Here is a 17575-nt window from a genome sequence, read left to right as displayed (position 1 = left end):
TCTGACAGGCAAATATAACGGCAAACTTGTTGTCTTTCACACAAATCTTGTTGTCCTGGGCACTGGGTGATACAAATTGCACACCCCTGTGTGTGTGTCTTTGTCTGTGTCTGTGTTTTTTATATATATATATATATATATATATATATATATATATATATATATATATATATATATATATATATATATATATAGACACACACACACACACACACACACAAAGACAAATAAAGATTTTTGGTTTACAAATCCTCCAAGGTCATTTAAGGGGGGGGGGGTTGTAGTTTTAATGCTGGGTCTTTATATTCCCTACCTGATTTCCTCAGCTGTATTCGGTTGGTCTGCATCCACGGTCAATGAAGCCATTGCTGTAACTGTATCAGTTTCCTCTTTCTCATATTGCTGGGCAGCAGCAAGAGAGCAGTTCACTGTCGAAATGTACTTCTGAACTGATTTCCAGTACTTACCTAAAATGGTAATAACATTATCGATATATGTTAACATTTGGATAAATTACTGATATGTACAGATTATTGCTTAGTGATTTTAAAATACAAACAGTGTGTATCATACAACATGGATTAGCATTGCACTGCTTTGAATGGTGTCTTACCAGCCTTCTCAGAAATGCGTTATTGGGAGTATTTCACTGCTAGTTATTGGGTTTCAAAATCCATGCCAAAGAATAAAGCCAGAGAGGTTTTAGGAAACTCTAGACATGACATCATGTTATCTTTGACTAGTTCACACCCAATAAATTTTTGATCATCATGTATATAAAACACAGCAAAACAGAATATCATCCTGTGAAAAAACAGCTGTTTTCTATCTTTATTAAGAGAATGCACACACTCATGACAAGACTGGAATTAAATGTATATTAGTGTAGCCAGTGTTTCATTAAAGCTAAACAAGCCATATATACAGAAATGTGCAAAAGTTTTAGGCAGGTGTGAAAAAATGCTGTAAAGTAAGATTGCTTTCAAAAATAGACATGTTAATAGTTTATATTTATCAATTAACTAAATGCAAAGTGAGTGAACAGAAGAAAAATCTAAATAAAATCCATATTTGGTGTGACCACCCTTTGCTTTCAAAACAGCATCAATTCTTCTAGGTACACTTGCACACAGTCTGGGATTTTGTAGGCATATAGTCAGGTGTATGATTAAACAATTATACCAAACAGGTGCTAATGATCATCAATTCAATATGTAGGTTGAAATACAATCATTAACTGAAACAGAAACAGCTGTGTAGGAGGAATAAAACTGGGTGAGGAACAGCCAAACTCAGCTAACAAGGTGAGGTTGCTGAAGACCGTTTACTATCAAAGTCATACACCATGGCAAGACTGAGCACAGCAACAAGACACAAGGTAGTTATACTACATCAGCAAGGTCTCTCCCAGGCAGAAATTTCAAGGCAGACAGGGATTTCCAGATGTGCTGTCCAAGCTCTTTTGAAGAAGCACAAAGAAATGGGCAACATTGAGGACCGTAGACGCAGTGGTTGGCCAAGAAAATTTACTGCAGCAGATGAAAGATACATCATGCTTACTTCCCTTCGCAATCGGAAGATGTCCAGCAGTGCCATCAGCTCAGAATTGGCAGAAAACAGTGGGACCCTGGTACACCCATCTATTGTCTGGAGAAGAGAAACTTGCAGCCAAAAGGCCATACCTCCGACGTGGAAACAAGGCCAAGCGACTCAACTATGCACAAAAACACAGGAACTGGGGTGCAGAAATGGCAGCAGGTGCTCTGGACTGATGAGTCAAAATTTGAAATATTTGGCTGTAGAAGAAGTTAGTTTGTTCGCCAAAGGGCTGGATAGCGGTACACTAGTGAGTGTCTGCAGGCAACAGTGAAGTATGGTGGAGGTTCCTTGCAAGTTTGGGTCTGCATTTCTGCAAATGGAGTTGGGGATTTGGTCAGAATTAATGGTCTCCTCACTGCTGAGAAGTACAGGCAGATACTTATCCATCATGCAATACCATCAGGGAGACATCTGATTGGCCCCAAATTTATTCTGCAGCATGACAATGACCCCAAGCATACAGCAAAAGTCATTAAGAACTATTTTCAGCGTAAAGAAGAACAAGGAGTCCTGGAAGTGATGGTATGGCCCCCACAGAGCCCTGATCTCAACATCATCGAGTCTGTCTGGGATTACATAAAGAGAGAGAAGCAACTGAGGCTGCCTAAATCCACAGAAGAACTGTGGTTAGTTCTCCAAGATGTTTGGGCCAACCTACCTGTCAAGTTCCTTCAAAAACTGTGTGCAAGTGTACCTAGAAGAATTGATGTTGTTTTGAAGGCAAAGGGTGGTCACACCAAATATTGATTTGATGTAGATTTTTCTTCTGTTCACTCACTTTGCATTTTGTTAATTGATAAATATAAACTATTAACATATCTATTTTTGAAAGCATTCTTACTTTACAGCATTTTTTCACACCTGCCTAAAACTTTTGCACAGTACTGTATATATATATATATATATATATATATATATATATATATATATATATATTATATACACACACATTAAAGAAATGTAGTGTTATCTATATAACTACACAAAATGTGCAGTACATTACCCCATATTCGTAAAACATAATGTCTCCTCTATCGTGTCAGTAATACTGTTTAACATAACATAATTGAATCGGGTGATACATAAACGGCATTTACCATAAAAAAGCATCACTCATCATGACGTTAGAATAACGTGCCCTTAGAGACCAATTTTCTTATTAACATAGTATTCGTCTGATTAAAAAATCTGTATTGTGCCGTCAATTGACCGTTACCAGTGTCATAATTTACACCTCAGCCTCAGACCAGGCAGAACTACGCTGCTACGTCCATTTGCAAGAAATAGGCTGAGGGAGTCTCCTCATCGGATTAAAAATAGCATACCATGAAGTGCTGTGATTGATTACTACACAAATCACTACGAAAAAGACAAACTGCAATTTACAATTTTAGATAAACCAATGTGTTGCTCATCAGTTAAAGTCAAATAAATTTGCTGGATTGTGAAAAGATATATATTAAAAAGAACTTTAAGAGCCAAACTCAGTACATCGTACCCCGTTCAGACTCTAAGCTAAAATCATTTGTACATGCCTGGGCAAGAGCAGTACACAGCATTCCACGTTTTAATACGTGCCGCAAAATAACACCACGCTGGTAGCCTAAAGGCCAAAATAAAAAGAAACTGCGCTGGTCATTCACATGATTTTATTACTGTGCTGTACAACTTTTTGTACAACTGTACGAGTTTTGCATCACCTAGAATTTTGGGATTGAGACATAATTAAAAAAAAAAAAAAAAAGAAAAAAAAAATATTAACATAATTTTCATCTTAACTGAACATCATTTAACCAAAGAAATTCAAAATGATATTGCAAAAGCGCAAGCCATAACAGTAGTACAGGATTTCATGTTAGATTTCGTAATGTCAATTTTTTTTAAGTGTTTGTCAGGTTTTTATTAAGTATATGGAAATGACAAAGCGGTATGTAATTCAATATGTTAATGTGACATTATACAGCAGGTTTCATTCAACTTGTGTTAATTCTATAGGGTGGTGCAAAATATTTGGTCATAGCTGTATATGATTAACGTGCAGACTCATATTTTTACATAGGCTAATGTAATGTGTATGGAAAATATATTAATGTTATTTCAGCACAATGATTTATACATTTAAAATAAAGCGAGCATTCTAAATATGTATGTGTGTGTGTGCAATTTATTTGTACTTTTTTTTAACCTGACGTCTTGATATTTCAGCCAACCTGTCTCCAGACATATTCCTTAGCCATAGCGTGATGATGTAGCCAGATGGTGTATGCCACTGACGTCTTAAGTATGGGACACGGCTCATTTGCATGCTTCTGACAATTGGTTAGATACAATCTCTCTGTAACAATCTGTGATGGTAAATCACATCTAAACACATTACTAGCCAGTAAAATAACCAGGCAGTAGTTTTAAAAATCTTGTGTTAAATATTGCCCAGTAATTGTTTTTAATGGCTGGGAATTACCTACATCTTTTATTAATAGGACCATTAGTTCCTTTTTTACATGATTATATATATATATATATATATATATATATATATATATATATATATATATATATATATATATATATATATATATACAGTGCCTTGCAAAAGTATTCAGACCCCTGACCAATTCTCTCATATCACGAATTAAAAATGGTATAAAAATTTTTCATTCTGTTTGATATTTTATTTTTAAACTCTGAAACTCAGAATCAATTATTGTAAGGTGACATTGGACTGAGCATCTTGTTACAATTGAATGAAGAATGGATGGAGCAAAATACAGGAAAATACTGCAAGAGAATCTGCTTCAGTCCGCTAAAAAAATGAAGCTTGGGAGGAAATTCACCTTTCAGCAGGACAATGATCCCAAGCACAAGGCCAAAGCAACATTGGAGTGGCTCAAGAACAAAAAGGTGAATGTCCTACAGTGGCCCAATCAAAGTCCTGATCTCAATCCCATTGAGAATCTGTGGCACTGTTTGAAATTTGCGGTCCACAAGCGTTGTCCAACCAACCTGAACAACCTGGAGCAAATCTGCCAAGAAGAATGGGTCAAAATCACTCCGACACTGAGTGCAAAGCAGTAACATACTTACCCCAAAAGACTAAAAGCTGTTATTGCAGCTAAAGGTGGCTCTACCAGATAATAATGTGTGGGGGTTGAATACTTATGCAAGCAAGATATTTCAGTTTTTTATTTTTCTTGAAAATATTTCCCAACATAAAACCACTGTCACCTTACAATAATTGATTTTGAGTTTAAGTGTTTTAAAAAAAAATATTGAACAGAACGAAACTTCAAAGTACCATTTGTAATTCAGTAATATGAGAGAATTGGTCAAGGGTCTGAATACTTTTGCAAGGCGCTGTATGTATTATATATATATATATAATATATAGATATATATATATATATATATATATATATATATATATATATATATATATATATATATATATATATATAACATGTACATAGCTATTTATAATTTATTTTATAATTATATTATTACAAAGAATGACTTTATTATTTATTACAAGAATGAACTCACTTTGAATTGTGATGGTCTTTTCAATGGATGTCACTGCATTTGCATTTGGTTTTGCATGTAGAACGTTCTCTGGAAGAGCTTCCAGCTGAAACAAAACATTTTGCAACATGAACTGAGGATTTTTAAACCTACTAAGCCTTTCTCTAAATTTCCTACATGTAATTAAGAACAACTTTAACAATATAGAAATTAATGAAGCATACTGAGATTAACTGTTGCACTGAACACGTGTATGTGCATCAAAATCAATGAACATTCACAAAAAGTGTGTTAGAACATTATCAATTTCTTTAGACAACTGAAGCAAAATTAATAACCCACAATGTTCAGAAGTTTAGAAATTTGATCCAATAATTGTATTGTACTGTACTTTTCCCACATACTACAAAACTGTATTTTTAGTAGGTAACTGCATTATCATTTGTAAATAAAAATTTGCAAAAACAGGTCTAATGGTACATGATTTATGGATTTATTGAATGTGGAACCAACTGTATTCAATGAACAAAACAAAAGATTTAAATCACAGGAATGGATAAGCAAAATCTAGTTAAAATAAACCAGTAAAAACCCTAACAGCAGGTCTTTAATCACACTCTCTGATATGAGATGTGTGTGTGTGTGTGTGTGTGTGTGTGGGGGGTTCTATTTGCTTTAAAGTTTAATTAACTTGAAAACCATCTAGTTAGAGATGTGTTATGTGGCCACAAAGTGACATTTATTTGAAACAAATAATTTATGTGTTGTACCTTCTTAGGGGGTGCTTGTGTTTTATTTTCAGTTAATCTAGTCTAATCTTTTAGCACCTCAGAAGGGTTTCTATCATAGATGGTCCTTACTAATTAGTGGCTTTGCATAGTGCACTGTGCCAGAAGACAGCAAGCTTGAATCCTAATTTGGACTGTCAAGAAAGTATTTATTGTTTTTATCATATCAGAAAATGTAGTCTTTAGGAGAGACCTCTTGAGGTAAAACTATCTCATTTTCAATACGGTCCCAAATTGCAGCAGGCAAAGGCAATTTAAACCAATGCATCCAATGTGAAAGAGCTATGATATACTAATTGCATATCAAAATTGCATGTCTGAAAAAGTCTTATAATATATGCCTTAATACTATAGAATTAGACAAAATAATAGTTTTTTCTTGCCTGTTTAACACTGGTATATATTTGGATAGCAGTTGCAGTGAACTAATCAACAACATACCAGCTCGAAAACAGTGTCAGCCCGTCGTGCGGTGCCAGCCATCAGTCTTTCAGAGCTGACAGGGAATTTAATTTAAGAAGATATGTTGTCCAAGAAACAAGATAGCGAAAAAGTAAAAACTTGGTTTGACTTCAAGAAAAACAATCAGTCCCTGTGCCACATATTACAAAAATGAAAAGAATGTATAATAAATGAAAAATTGTAAAAAAAAAATAAAATAAAAATAAAAAAAAAACCACTAACATGTTTTATGCAGTCTTGTGGAGAAGTTATATTTCTATATACACAGTCTTCAATTACATTTCTTAACCCTTCTATAGAACTACAAGTGTCTGACAATGCCTTACTACTTATAATACGTCTTAGGAATTGGTGCATTGCTTTACTGACAGATAGTGGCCAAGGAAAACAAAGGAAATAAAATAGTATTTGAAAAAAAAACTGCAAATGTTTATGAATTCTAATCCCCAACACATGCATAAATACATCTGACAAACTGCAGAGTACTCCAACAAAGGCCCATGCTGACCTTTCTAATTTGAGTTCAGTCGAACGTGCAGTTTATGGCAGCCAAAGAAAATCTCGCCAAGTTTTAGACCAAAGCTTTACCACCTACTATTATTTGTAAAGCTGAAGTACTAGATAATTAGTGATAATTAGCCTATTAATCATGCAATAAAACATTGCTTTGATGGGGAACACATCTGCAATCATAACTGTTGAATTAAGAGATTGTTTATACAGGCAGTTTTGTTGTGTCTCATAGCTAACCCGAACAGACATCGGAGCAATCAATGATTCACAAATAATTCTTTGGGCTTCATTGGAAAAAAATTTGATTGTGCCATTTAGATTATGAAACTATTTCACTTTGATATCTGTTCCTAGTTCATTTATAAAGCTTCATTCTTTCAAAACCAATCCAATGTAAATAGACAGAAACACTTTATAGATCCGCTAAAGAGAACAATACGGTTTATTTGGGGTATATAAAAAAAATCAAAACTGGATTTTATGAGAGAGAGAGAGAGAGAGAGAGAGAGAGAGAGAGAGAGAGAGAGAGAGAGAGAGAGAGAGAGAGAGAGAGAGAGAGAGATTCTGATACTCATAAAGCATCCTGCAGGTCAAGCTGGTAAATATTCATTTGTGTGTACTGTGTATCTTACATTTCCACAACAATATATAGATTTTTTTCATATTCCACAATTAACAGTTTCCCCAAACATATCACTAAATCTATAGCTTCTGCTGAGTGGCACCTCATGATTTACTGTACTGTGGATTAATGTTTCAAAAGTGCTATAGAGGTCAGTCTGTCAGTCATGTGTATTGTAACAGTTATCCTTGTAAGAACTCAATCAACACAGGTCCATTTGTCAATAAATGCTCAAAACACAATTCTACAGGAGTTTGTATGTTTATATGCATAACAAATAAAAAAAACAGACATGCCTGAATGCAGTTGATTTTAAAATAATACATTTTTGCTTCTTATTTTTGCAATTTCACCACATTTTTATTCTTTTTCATGGGTCAGCTGATACTCCAGGGAGGCAGTCATGTTCATCTGTTTGCATACTTTGACTGATACAATGAGGTGAACTACGCAGTGTGTTTTTGTTGAGTGGAACATACGTGTCACTGCTTTTCACATGTGTTTTGCAGGGAAGATTTTAACCCCCTCTCTGCCCTGTTACATTGTATACTAATCATTGGATAAAAATATCACACAATAATGCTGAAGACACAGGCTTCACTTCGAGACATTAGTTCAAACCAAACCAATGGACTAGATAGATAGATAGATAGATAGATAGATAGATAGATAGATAGATAGATAGATAGATAGATAGATAGATAGATCAGCTTGATGGGTGTAAGGCAGGTAAACTGAGAGCTGCTTCAATATTTATGTTAATATAAATCAATTAAAAGTTTGAAGAGATTAAAGTTGGCATAACCAATGCCTAGTCATTTATGGTATTCATTTCCCGACATTTAGTTAATGAAGTCTTGACAGGGTCATTAACCCTTCCATTCCATTTACACTATAAAAATGGAATCAGAACTATTAGAAGCAGGTTTTCTAATCCAAGCGCTGGAAGGTTAGATGTTTGGCATCTGGAAGTGTCAACAAAAGAGCCGTCAGTAATAAATTATGAAAAAACCTTCCAATGAAACGAGTGCCTTGAGACTCCTCATACATTCAAACCTAACCTAAGATCAAAGCCGGACTTTTCAATCCATAAACACATTTGTGTATTGATAGTTTGAATGCGAGAATAGATATAGATATATTGTATATAGCTTGAGACTCCTCATACATTCAACTTTAACCTGAGATCAAAGACAGACTTTTCAATCAATAAACACGTTTGTGTATTGAGAATTTGAATGCAATAATAGATATAGACATATATATTGCATATAGCTTATCTCATAAATGCTTTTGTGTTTGTCTTCTATCTCTTTATATATCACTTCAAGATTTTTCCATTCATGAAGGAGCAATATAAATGTAAATATTATGAGAAGTGTATTGTTAAGATCTGAACAAAACAAACTGCAGTGTAATATGGCCCAGTACCAAAGCCTGACTTCAGCACACTGACTCATCATATTTTACCTCATTTCCTAGAAGGGCGTTCACACAGGCTTCTGACGCATCACAGATTGCAGTAAGATCATGTCCACCTTCCAAGGCGAGGACCACTCGTCCGTTTGCCAACTTCATCAACTGCCTGGTGAGGTGGCCAAAACCTAAATCACAGACAGACATATAAAATCAAACTCATTGTTTTATAATTGAAATTCAACTTCATTTACAGGGTTTTGTTACTCAATGTAAATGAAGAAGCCCATTTACAGTGTTTGTCATCCATAACGTTCTGTCATCTACAACATCCTGCACTTTTGTACAGTTTATTAAACTTATATTCTTGATAAATGTAAACGGTCCTTTAAAAAAAAAAAAAAAAAAAAAGATAATAAAAAAAACTCATAGTTACATTCACATCTAAATTTTGAAATATTAAAAAGCTTGGAAAGTACAACATAACTAAAGTAAATGCTGCCTAGAAATCAAGAGGTTGATTTAAAATGAGCAAATGAACCACAATAATTCATTGACTCTGACTGCACTCCACAGAGAAACTGAATTAAAAGACTTAGTTGTCTATTTTTGGTCTGGTGTATTTTATTGGGTGCAGTTCTCCATTCTGAAAAAAATGTGCTGATGATGAAATGGGGTGAAGAACCTTGATAATTTAATGCAGCTCTCTGTATTAGTGCTGAGATTCCTACAAAAAACAAAGAGTAACACAAAATGGAAGACGGTTGGCTTTGGTGGCAACACTTTAAGGTGATTTGAAAATGGGCTGAATAACAACAGAACAGCCTTAAATGTGCAAATGCAGAGTATGCTGCAACAATGGGCCAGACCCTCAATGCTTTTTACCCTGAATCATTATTAGCACAACATTTTTAAACTGGTATCTAGCTTTATGTTTAAATCCCAGTTGTTGGTTGGACACATTTTAAAAGAAGGAAGATTCAGTCTTTTGATTTTGAACTGATATATTTTATGATGACTTTTAAATCCAGTTGAGAGTCACTTTAGGACTAAATTGACTGAATACATTTAAGTGTGACCAAAAACAGATTGAAGCCCTGGTCTCCAGATGTAAAAGCCAAGATTGCAGAACCCGGTGCTACTGGCTCATTTAAAAAATCAACCTGAATTTTATAGACATGGGTTATCTGACCTCTTAAAAAAAAAAAAAAAAAAAAAAAAAAACCTGCTCAGTATTATGTAACTTCTCTAACACAGCTGGCTGCAAGTTGTGTAGGTCATTATATTTGCTGAAGAAATTCCACTGACCTCATACTGTAGTTAGTTCGTGATAGCCATCCCTTCTGCATTAAGCAGAAATACATTTTAATATACCTCCGTTAAAGGTGCACAATACAGTAGGATCTGCACTGCTAAAGGAATGTGCAGTTTCTCCTTAAGGACTTTAGTGATCTTAAGCATTTCCAGATGAACCCAAAGTTTTGTATACATTTGGAGTATAAATATTAAAGCAAAATTAGACATTTCAACTGATGTAAAGTACAAGGATTAAAAAACAAAACACATGGGGAAAAATAGAGGTTATGTTAAACAAGGAAATAATCTCAAAGCTGGTTTCACACATTTTAATGCTGCAAAAAATATTCTCTTGGCTAAATAATTGTCATTTTTGGTCCTGAATGACACTCACACGAATCCTCTCTAAAAGGAGCATGATCTGTACAACTTTTTAGAAACTATTAGTGGAAAACAGTTGGAAAAAAGAACGAATAATCCCTTTGTTATAGTTGTGTTAACTCCAACCCATCCAATGTGCAGGTGCACTTGTATAACTGTGTTGTCTCAACTGCTATGATTTTAAACCAGAAACAAGACGACATGATGGTCGAAATACTCTTGGCATGAATGTAACTGATATTTTTACAATTTGTAATATTTTAAATGGTCATTTTGGTGACTGTATATTTTCCTTTATTTTAAAAACTATCAACATTCACTACCAAGATTGTATCAAACTGATCTGTAATACATTCCTGTAGGTACTTTGTGACCAAGTAATTGGTTTACATTTATAATATTCTAACAACTGTATCCAAAATGAACTCGTCAGATCTCGGACATTTAATTTCGTGTCTTATAAGTTACTTAAAATAATTTCTTACATGCTTTAGAATTGTTATGTGCTTTTTTTCTTTCACTAAAAAAGATGGAAAACTCAACCATTGAGCTGTGATTTTAACCCTATAATGCCCATTTCCGTGTCACATATTATTAGGGCTTGAACTTTTAATTTTTTATTTATCAAATCTCTACCTCACTTTAAATGTTAATTGGTAGTTGTTAAGCTGTCTCTACATTCTAATAAAGAGAAAACTACTAATTAAAGGCTGGGTTTAAGAGTATTTTTTTTCTTTACTACAAATCAAGGATATTTCAAATGATGGACTTGGGATCAGTGTACTAGGTATTTTATGCTGAAAAGAACATTTGTCTGGACAACGGGTGAAAATAACAAAAGCACAACGATAAACTAGACAACTGCAAGACTTCAATGCAATTAGGATCAGCGATGAACAATTAACATCATTTATCATGTCTGTTTGAAATAAAAATCAAGCGAAACAGAATGGGACTCAGTCCAGATATGGAGGTAAAAACATTTTATAATTAATAGCTTAATTAGGAAACACAATCGGCTCAAAATAAGTTTAAAGGGAGCAAAAATAAAACCCAAAACTTACTATGCTTAGCCACCCCATTGTACTATATATTTTTTTACATCCAGACTTTTTCCTATGCAGTACATTATTGTTGTCAAACAGGGAAAGTGTGTTTTGTACAAGAAACAGAATCTAGTTCAAATAAAATAGCTTTTCTCATTTAAAAAAAATTCTTGTGCATTACATGGTAAAGTTAGTAGTAGGGTTTTATTTTTTTACCAACTCATTTTAACATACATGATCTTGTGTTTATCTATTTAAACTGTGGAACCCAATTCGCATAATTCTGTCTACATACATTCACAATCACTTAAAATAAACATGCAGCTCAAAGTGACTTTAAGGAGTAAGGGGCAAATACACTGTAATAGTGAACTAGCTGACAGGGAGCTTCAGGTTTGAGCCTTGGTTTTGCCCATTACTTTCTGCACATCTTATTATTTGCATTTTAAATAAAATGACCCAGTACAATGACTGAATTTAAAGTAGCCTGTGTCTGTTCCCTAAAATAACACAGACAAGTCCATCATTTTAACAAGCCTGACATTATACTTTTTATTTTTTGTCAGATGCCGTTACTTAAAGAATATTATCAGTGAATCTTATTTGGGAAAAAAATCACCTTCAACTTAAATGTATATATTTTTTAATCAATTAAAGTTGAACAGATAACTTTTCTAAAAACAATACACACTGGCTCTAGTTTAATACCTGCAAACTTTTCGAAACAAACAGTGGTGGTTTTAGCTTTTAATTCTCCTGCAGATATCTCCACAGGGTACTCAGTAGGAACCATGCAGTTTTGTCCTTCTTAAAAAACACTTAAGGTAGACTTATCCTGATTGACTATCACTAGGGTGCAGGCACCATCTAACAAAAATAGAAGTTAACAGTTTGTATTCCCTGTGATAAATCAAGTTCAAAGCAGGTTTAGGCATACTCTAAGGTATTGTATTTCACTTAAGCTGTAAAGAAATTCCCAGGATCCTTTGTGGTTTGTCAAAGTCTACCTTTATGACTACGTTAAAACAGAAAATTGACTGGGCCAAAGGCATCCACTTTGGTAGGATACTGTTGATTTGTCAGTGAAACCAGTGAAGGTTCATTGTTTAGGCCATCAGATTTAAATCTCGATTTTTAAATAAACCGGTCCCTTTTCACAAAAGTCTTTTTAGATTAGATTTTGAAATGTCGCTGTTTTCAATTTTTGTCAGTTTTTCGTTAAGTACATGGAAAACTACAACCCGCTATGTAATTGAATATGTTAAGATAACATTATTCAATAGGTTTCATTAGACATTGTGAAGCAAAACTATTTAATTTCATAAGGTGATGCAAAACTTTCTCATTCTGACCCATTTTCATATGAACTCTTTCTTATTAAAAAGTTATGCCCTTAGATCCTATATATTGTCATGTGGTGTATACACTTTTAGTAAACTGTTATTTTTCTTTTAAATATTTAGCCTGAAAAGTAACAATAATGGGCACATCCAACAAGTCAATTATTGTAACATGTCCCTTGTTAAACAGTAATAATTATAATCATCTTGTAATTACATTAATCAGCATTATGTTATTGTTGTTGCTACTTTGTTTTTGAAAAAAAAATGTGTCATTTTATTTTAATTTTGGAATCCACTAAGCACAGAGGACCTGAAATAAATCTTATGAAATTATATTAATTATCATGACGTATATGCACACATACCATGATAATAGAAAGTGTGTAACATAATATTGTATATTTTAAATGTTTTCAGATTCTCGTATCACCAATACATATGCAGGCATTCAATTTTCCAAGAATTGGTACTGTATTCAGAATAACAAGTAACCCAGAATTGCACATTAGTATTATTTTTTTTCTAATAGCACCTATATTATTATTATTATTATTTAGAATGTATCATTTTTTTATGATTAACAAGTTACAAATAATACATGTTCAGCATACATTGAAGTAACACAATCTGAAGTGATTTACTGTTAATGTTAATCATGGCACTGGCATAAGATATGCTACTATTTGACATATACTGTGTATATACTGTTATTGCTAAAAGTTTTGCATCATCTTGAATTTTAGGATTGAGACATAATTATGAACATAATTTTCAGTTGTTCTGATTCACAATGCAAGAACAAGTCTATTTAGATCCCTATTATTATTATTATTATTATTATTATTATTATTATTATTATTATTATTATTATTATTATTATAAATGTCACAATAGTGAAATACAATCATTTCTTTATAAATTGTATACAGGGCTCTCAGCTAGAAACAACTGTTTTATTAATAATTGTATAAATTATTAAATACATATAAGAAATATAACATAACATTTCAGATTGTTTCACAGTGTAATATTAAAGCCTGCTACTAAAAGTATAATCTAAAAAAAGGTTTCTCAAACAAAAATATTTTGTCAATTTTAATGAAAGCCTCAAGTAGTTCAGTATCTCCATATCACACTTGTTTTTCTTAAACAGGGCTTACCTCAAGATAGGACTATTCCACTAAACCACACTGATGGAAAAATAAATCCCTTTTGCCAAAATTGCCCTTGCTGTCCATTCTTTCTCCTGCTATGGTATGGTTTCATGTTTTTATCTTTTAATCTCGGCACTGCATATCCGAATGCTGAATCTGTCTCATGCCGCTTTACTTTTTACTGTGAACATATGTGGGATTCCTGCAAATGATTAGTTCATGCTACATCACCTTCATTTACATCATTGACTTTTCTTGGATGATACCAATATAGCTTAATGAATGAAATGTGGAAGTGCACTAAATATAGTGGTCACCTAACAAGCCTTAATCACATTTCATTACTCCAGCAGAAGGTTGAAACATGTAATTCCACTATCTGTGTAAATTAACCATTTACACACAAAACCCAAGGAGGTATATTGCTTACAAGACATGGGGCACAAGTTTGAGTAGAAGGACTCAAAAGCACTTCTAAAACACTTTTTCAATGGTGTTATAAGTGTGGGTTTAAAAGAGACAAGTGTTCACTACCAAACCAAGCTAAACATAAGCCCATTGTTCTTTGTAGACATACAAGGAAAGAGAGCTGGGGATAAATGTGACCAGTACATGATGAGTAAAGAGGCAAACAGCTTGGTCTTCCAACTCTCTGCTCTCAGTTCCAATGTAAGTCAATACAAATAGTATTTAATAAAAACAATATCACATTAATATTACGGTCACACTTAGCCTGAGAAAACACCGACCTTAGCTTTTCATTGCACTGTATTTAATAAAACAATAGACAGTTAAAAAATAAAACATAGGTCTGGTTGTTATCCTATTGTAGACACTTCTGTGAACTGCAAAATAAGACATGGTTTTAACATTAAAATATATAATCCCCTTTTATCAGCAGATTCATGTATGATGTTTTGATGTGGAAAAAGGAGGAAAGCATCTGAAAGTATACATTTTCTGTAGGGACTGCTGGAGTAGAAAATCAGGGTCCTATTAAAACTAATTTCTGCATGGGGCCCAATAGTCTCCAGCAAAAGGTAATGAAATCTCCAAATAATCATTGGAGCATTGGCAAACTCCCTGGTGTTAACACTGGGTAGCCTTTTAGGGTACAAGGCAGCTTGGCATTTTGTGAAAAATAAAACTTAACTTAGCAGACCGAAAAACAGATGGTCACTAATCACCCCATGTGGCTAAAACACACAACAACAAACACGAGAGACGCCTCACCTTCCCCCTGTCTGTCCCTATCAAGATAGTGGGCAACTATTTAGGGTTATTGCATCCTAACCCTCTCTGCGCTTAGCTTTTGAAGTCCATGGTTGTGAAATCTTATGTGATACTGTTACAGATAAGAAGTGTTTATTTTGTAAAGAAAATGTAGGCAAAAGTCTATCAAACCTTTGATGCTCCAGCAGAGAGACTTCATATCCCAAATTTACTGCTCACCATGCAGACAGGGTTTAATGCTGTGGAGAAGGGACTTCCCTGGCCTATTGAGGATGATGGTTGACTAGTATTCTTTAAAGGCAACTTTCATTAACATAATAGACTGCTCCAAGGCCCATTAAGGTAAAGGGACATTAAAAATGCATGCAACAAATGGCAAGATTCTGGAGCAATTATTATTATTATTATTATTATTATTATTATTATTATTATTATTATTATTATTAGTAGTAGTAGTAGTAGTAGTAGTAGTAGTAGTATTTGTACAGTTTCTCAATAACAGCAAAAGTTAGCTCTCTACAAATGTAAAATGTGAAAACAGCAGAAGCTACATTTATTTTACTCTTTGCTTGCTTGGCTTCTTTAATGCATAGAATTGTTGCATTAAAAGTTACGCTGTAACTCATTCTCGCCATTTGTAACACATCAAACTGAGGGCACAAGCAGGGACTTACACTTGGCTGTGACTTTGTACCCGCCCAGCGGAGGGTCATGGCCTTCTACAGCATCAAAGCCAGCTGACACCAGGACCACATCTGGATTAAACTCGGTGGCAATGGGCACAACGACAGCCCTGTGGGGAAATAACACAGCACTTTATTACAGAGAATACAGTATCAATCTTAGAAGCACAAATCTAATTTCATTACTAACAGCTGACAAACACCAAAAAAATAAAACTAAATCACATGCATCAGATATTTTCATTTTAATCCCTTTACTGACATATCACTGATTTTCAATTCTACCAAATGTAACTTCTTTTTTGTTGTTGCATTGCTTTGGGCTGAAACACTTTCAGCCCTTGTTACATAATTTTCATAACAGAAAAAAAATATTGATTTGTAATAAGGTGAAAGATTAAAGGTTTTGCAATAGAGTCTTACTTGGAGGACAAGTCAGACCGGCCCTATTATGTGGACCATATGATGTAAATCCTGACAGTATAAGCTGGTTTAGATCTGAATGCACTATTATGTTTGTTTAACGAGACCAATGAGTGACTTCTTACTATTTCAACATAAACTGGAATATGGTTGTGCCACACCAACAATGTTAGGCTGTTTTTGCAATCAACAGTCTATCATTAAGGATTTCATGGATACCAGTGTAGTGTGAAGAGCAAACTCACGCTAGTGTGGTCTGCACCAAATGACCGTAATTAGGCATTTAGTACTGCTGCGTGAAGTGGTCATTACAGCGAAGTACCATGATAATTACAACTGTTTTCCTGTGTTACACTACATTAACTCTCTAAGGGCAACTCTTTATGTAAACTGTGTACAGTGTGGGAAAATGCCACTGGCCCTTTATCTTTGCAGGATACTAAAAAGAGCCATCTTTTGGCTCAATTTATAAAGCATGGGCACATGATTTTTAATTTTTAATTTTTTTTCTTTGCTGACATAATTGTATGCTAAATACATGGCAGACATTTTCTACAGTATTGTAACACAGGCATCTTCTAGCATTATCCAAAATGCAGCAGAAATGTATTTACTAACTATGTTAAGTTTGATTGGAGCATGTCTTTTTCAGTTGTAAGACTTGCTTTAGTAGAGATTGATAGCACAAAAATATTTTAAGATTTTGATGTTGCATTGGAAGAATAATTAAACAACCATTGATTAAGCACTCTGTATCAGTTATAAAGAAAAAAAGAAAAAAACTATTTATATATTTTACAAATATATACATTTTAGTAACAGGTGTTGTTTTACATAGGGAAACCCAATTGTGTAAAATAGATATTTAGAATGGAATATTTTCAACAATGGCTCTGCAGTGATGAATATTGCTGTCTTCCGGCTTAAACTTTTAATGAATATTTACAAAATATGGATGGCACTTCTGTAAGTGCCAGGAAAACTGAAATATATTGTCCTCAATGTTTCTCTTGTGAGAAGTTTCAGATTCTTAAACCTGATGCTGGCAAAATGTGTAAACTGTAAAAACCACATGTTTCATCATAACAGTTCTTTTC

At 33.8% G+C, this 17575-nt stretch overlaps 1 protein-coding gene across 1 annotated transcript in view; it reads right to left on the bottom strand.

The window, feature by feature from the left end:
• Positions 1–17575, bottom strand: part of LOC121315072 (histone deacetylase 9-like) — a 215985-nt gene that overhangs the window by 11360 nt on the left and 187050 nt on the right. Inside the window, exons 20-23 of the mRNA XM_041248972.1 lie at positions 16047–16165; positions 8974–9107; positions 5140–5224; positions 314–467 (exon numbers count right to left, since the gene is read on the bottom strand). Coding sequence (XP_041104906.1) covers positions 314–467; positions 5140–5224; positions 8974–9107; positions 16047–16165 — 492 coding nt within the window. The remainder of the gene's footprint in view (positions 1–313; positions 468–5139; positions 5225–8973; positions 9108–16046; positions 16166–17575) is intronic.

This window comes from Polyodon spathula, chromosome 4, assembly GCF_017654505.1.
Source record: "Polyodon spathula isolate WHYD16114869_AA chromosome 4, ASM1765450v1, whole genome shotgun sequence".
Taxonomy (NCBI): domain Eukaryota; kingdom Metazoa; phylum Chordata; class Actinopteri; order Acipenseriformes; family Polyodontidae; genus Polyodon; species Polyodon spathula.
The sequence above is the reverse complement of the archived record's forward strand: the minus strand, read 5'-3'. Positions and strand labels throughout refer to the sequence as shown.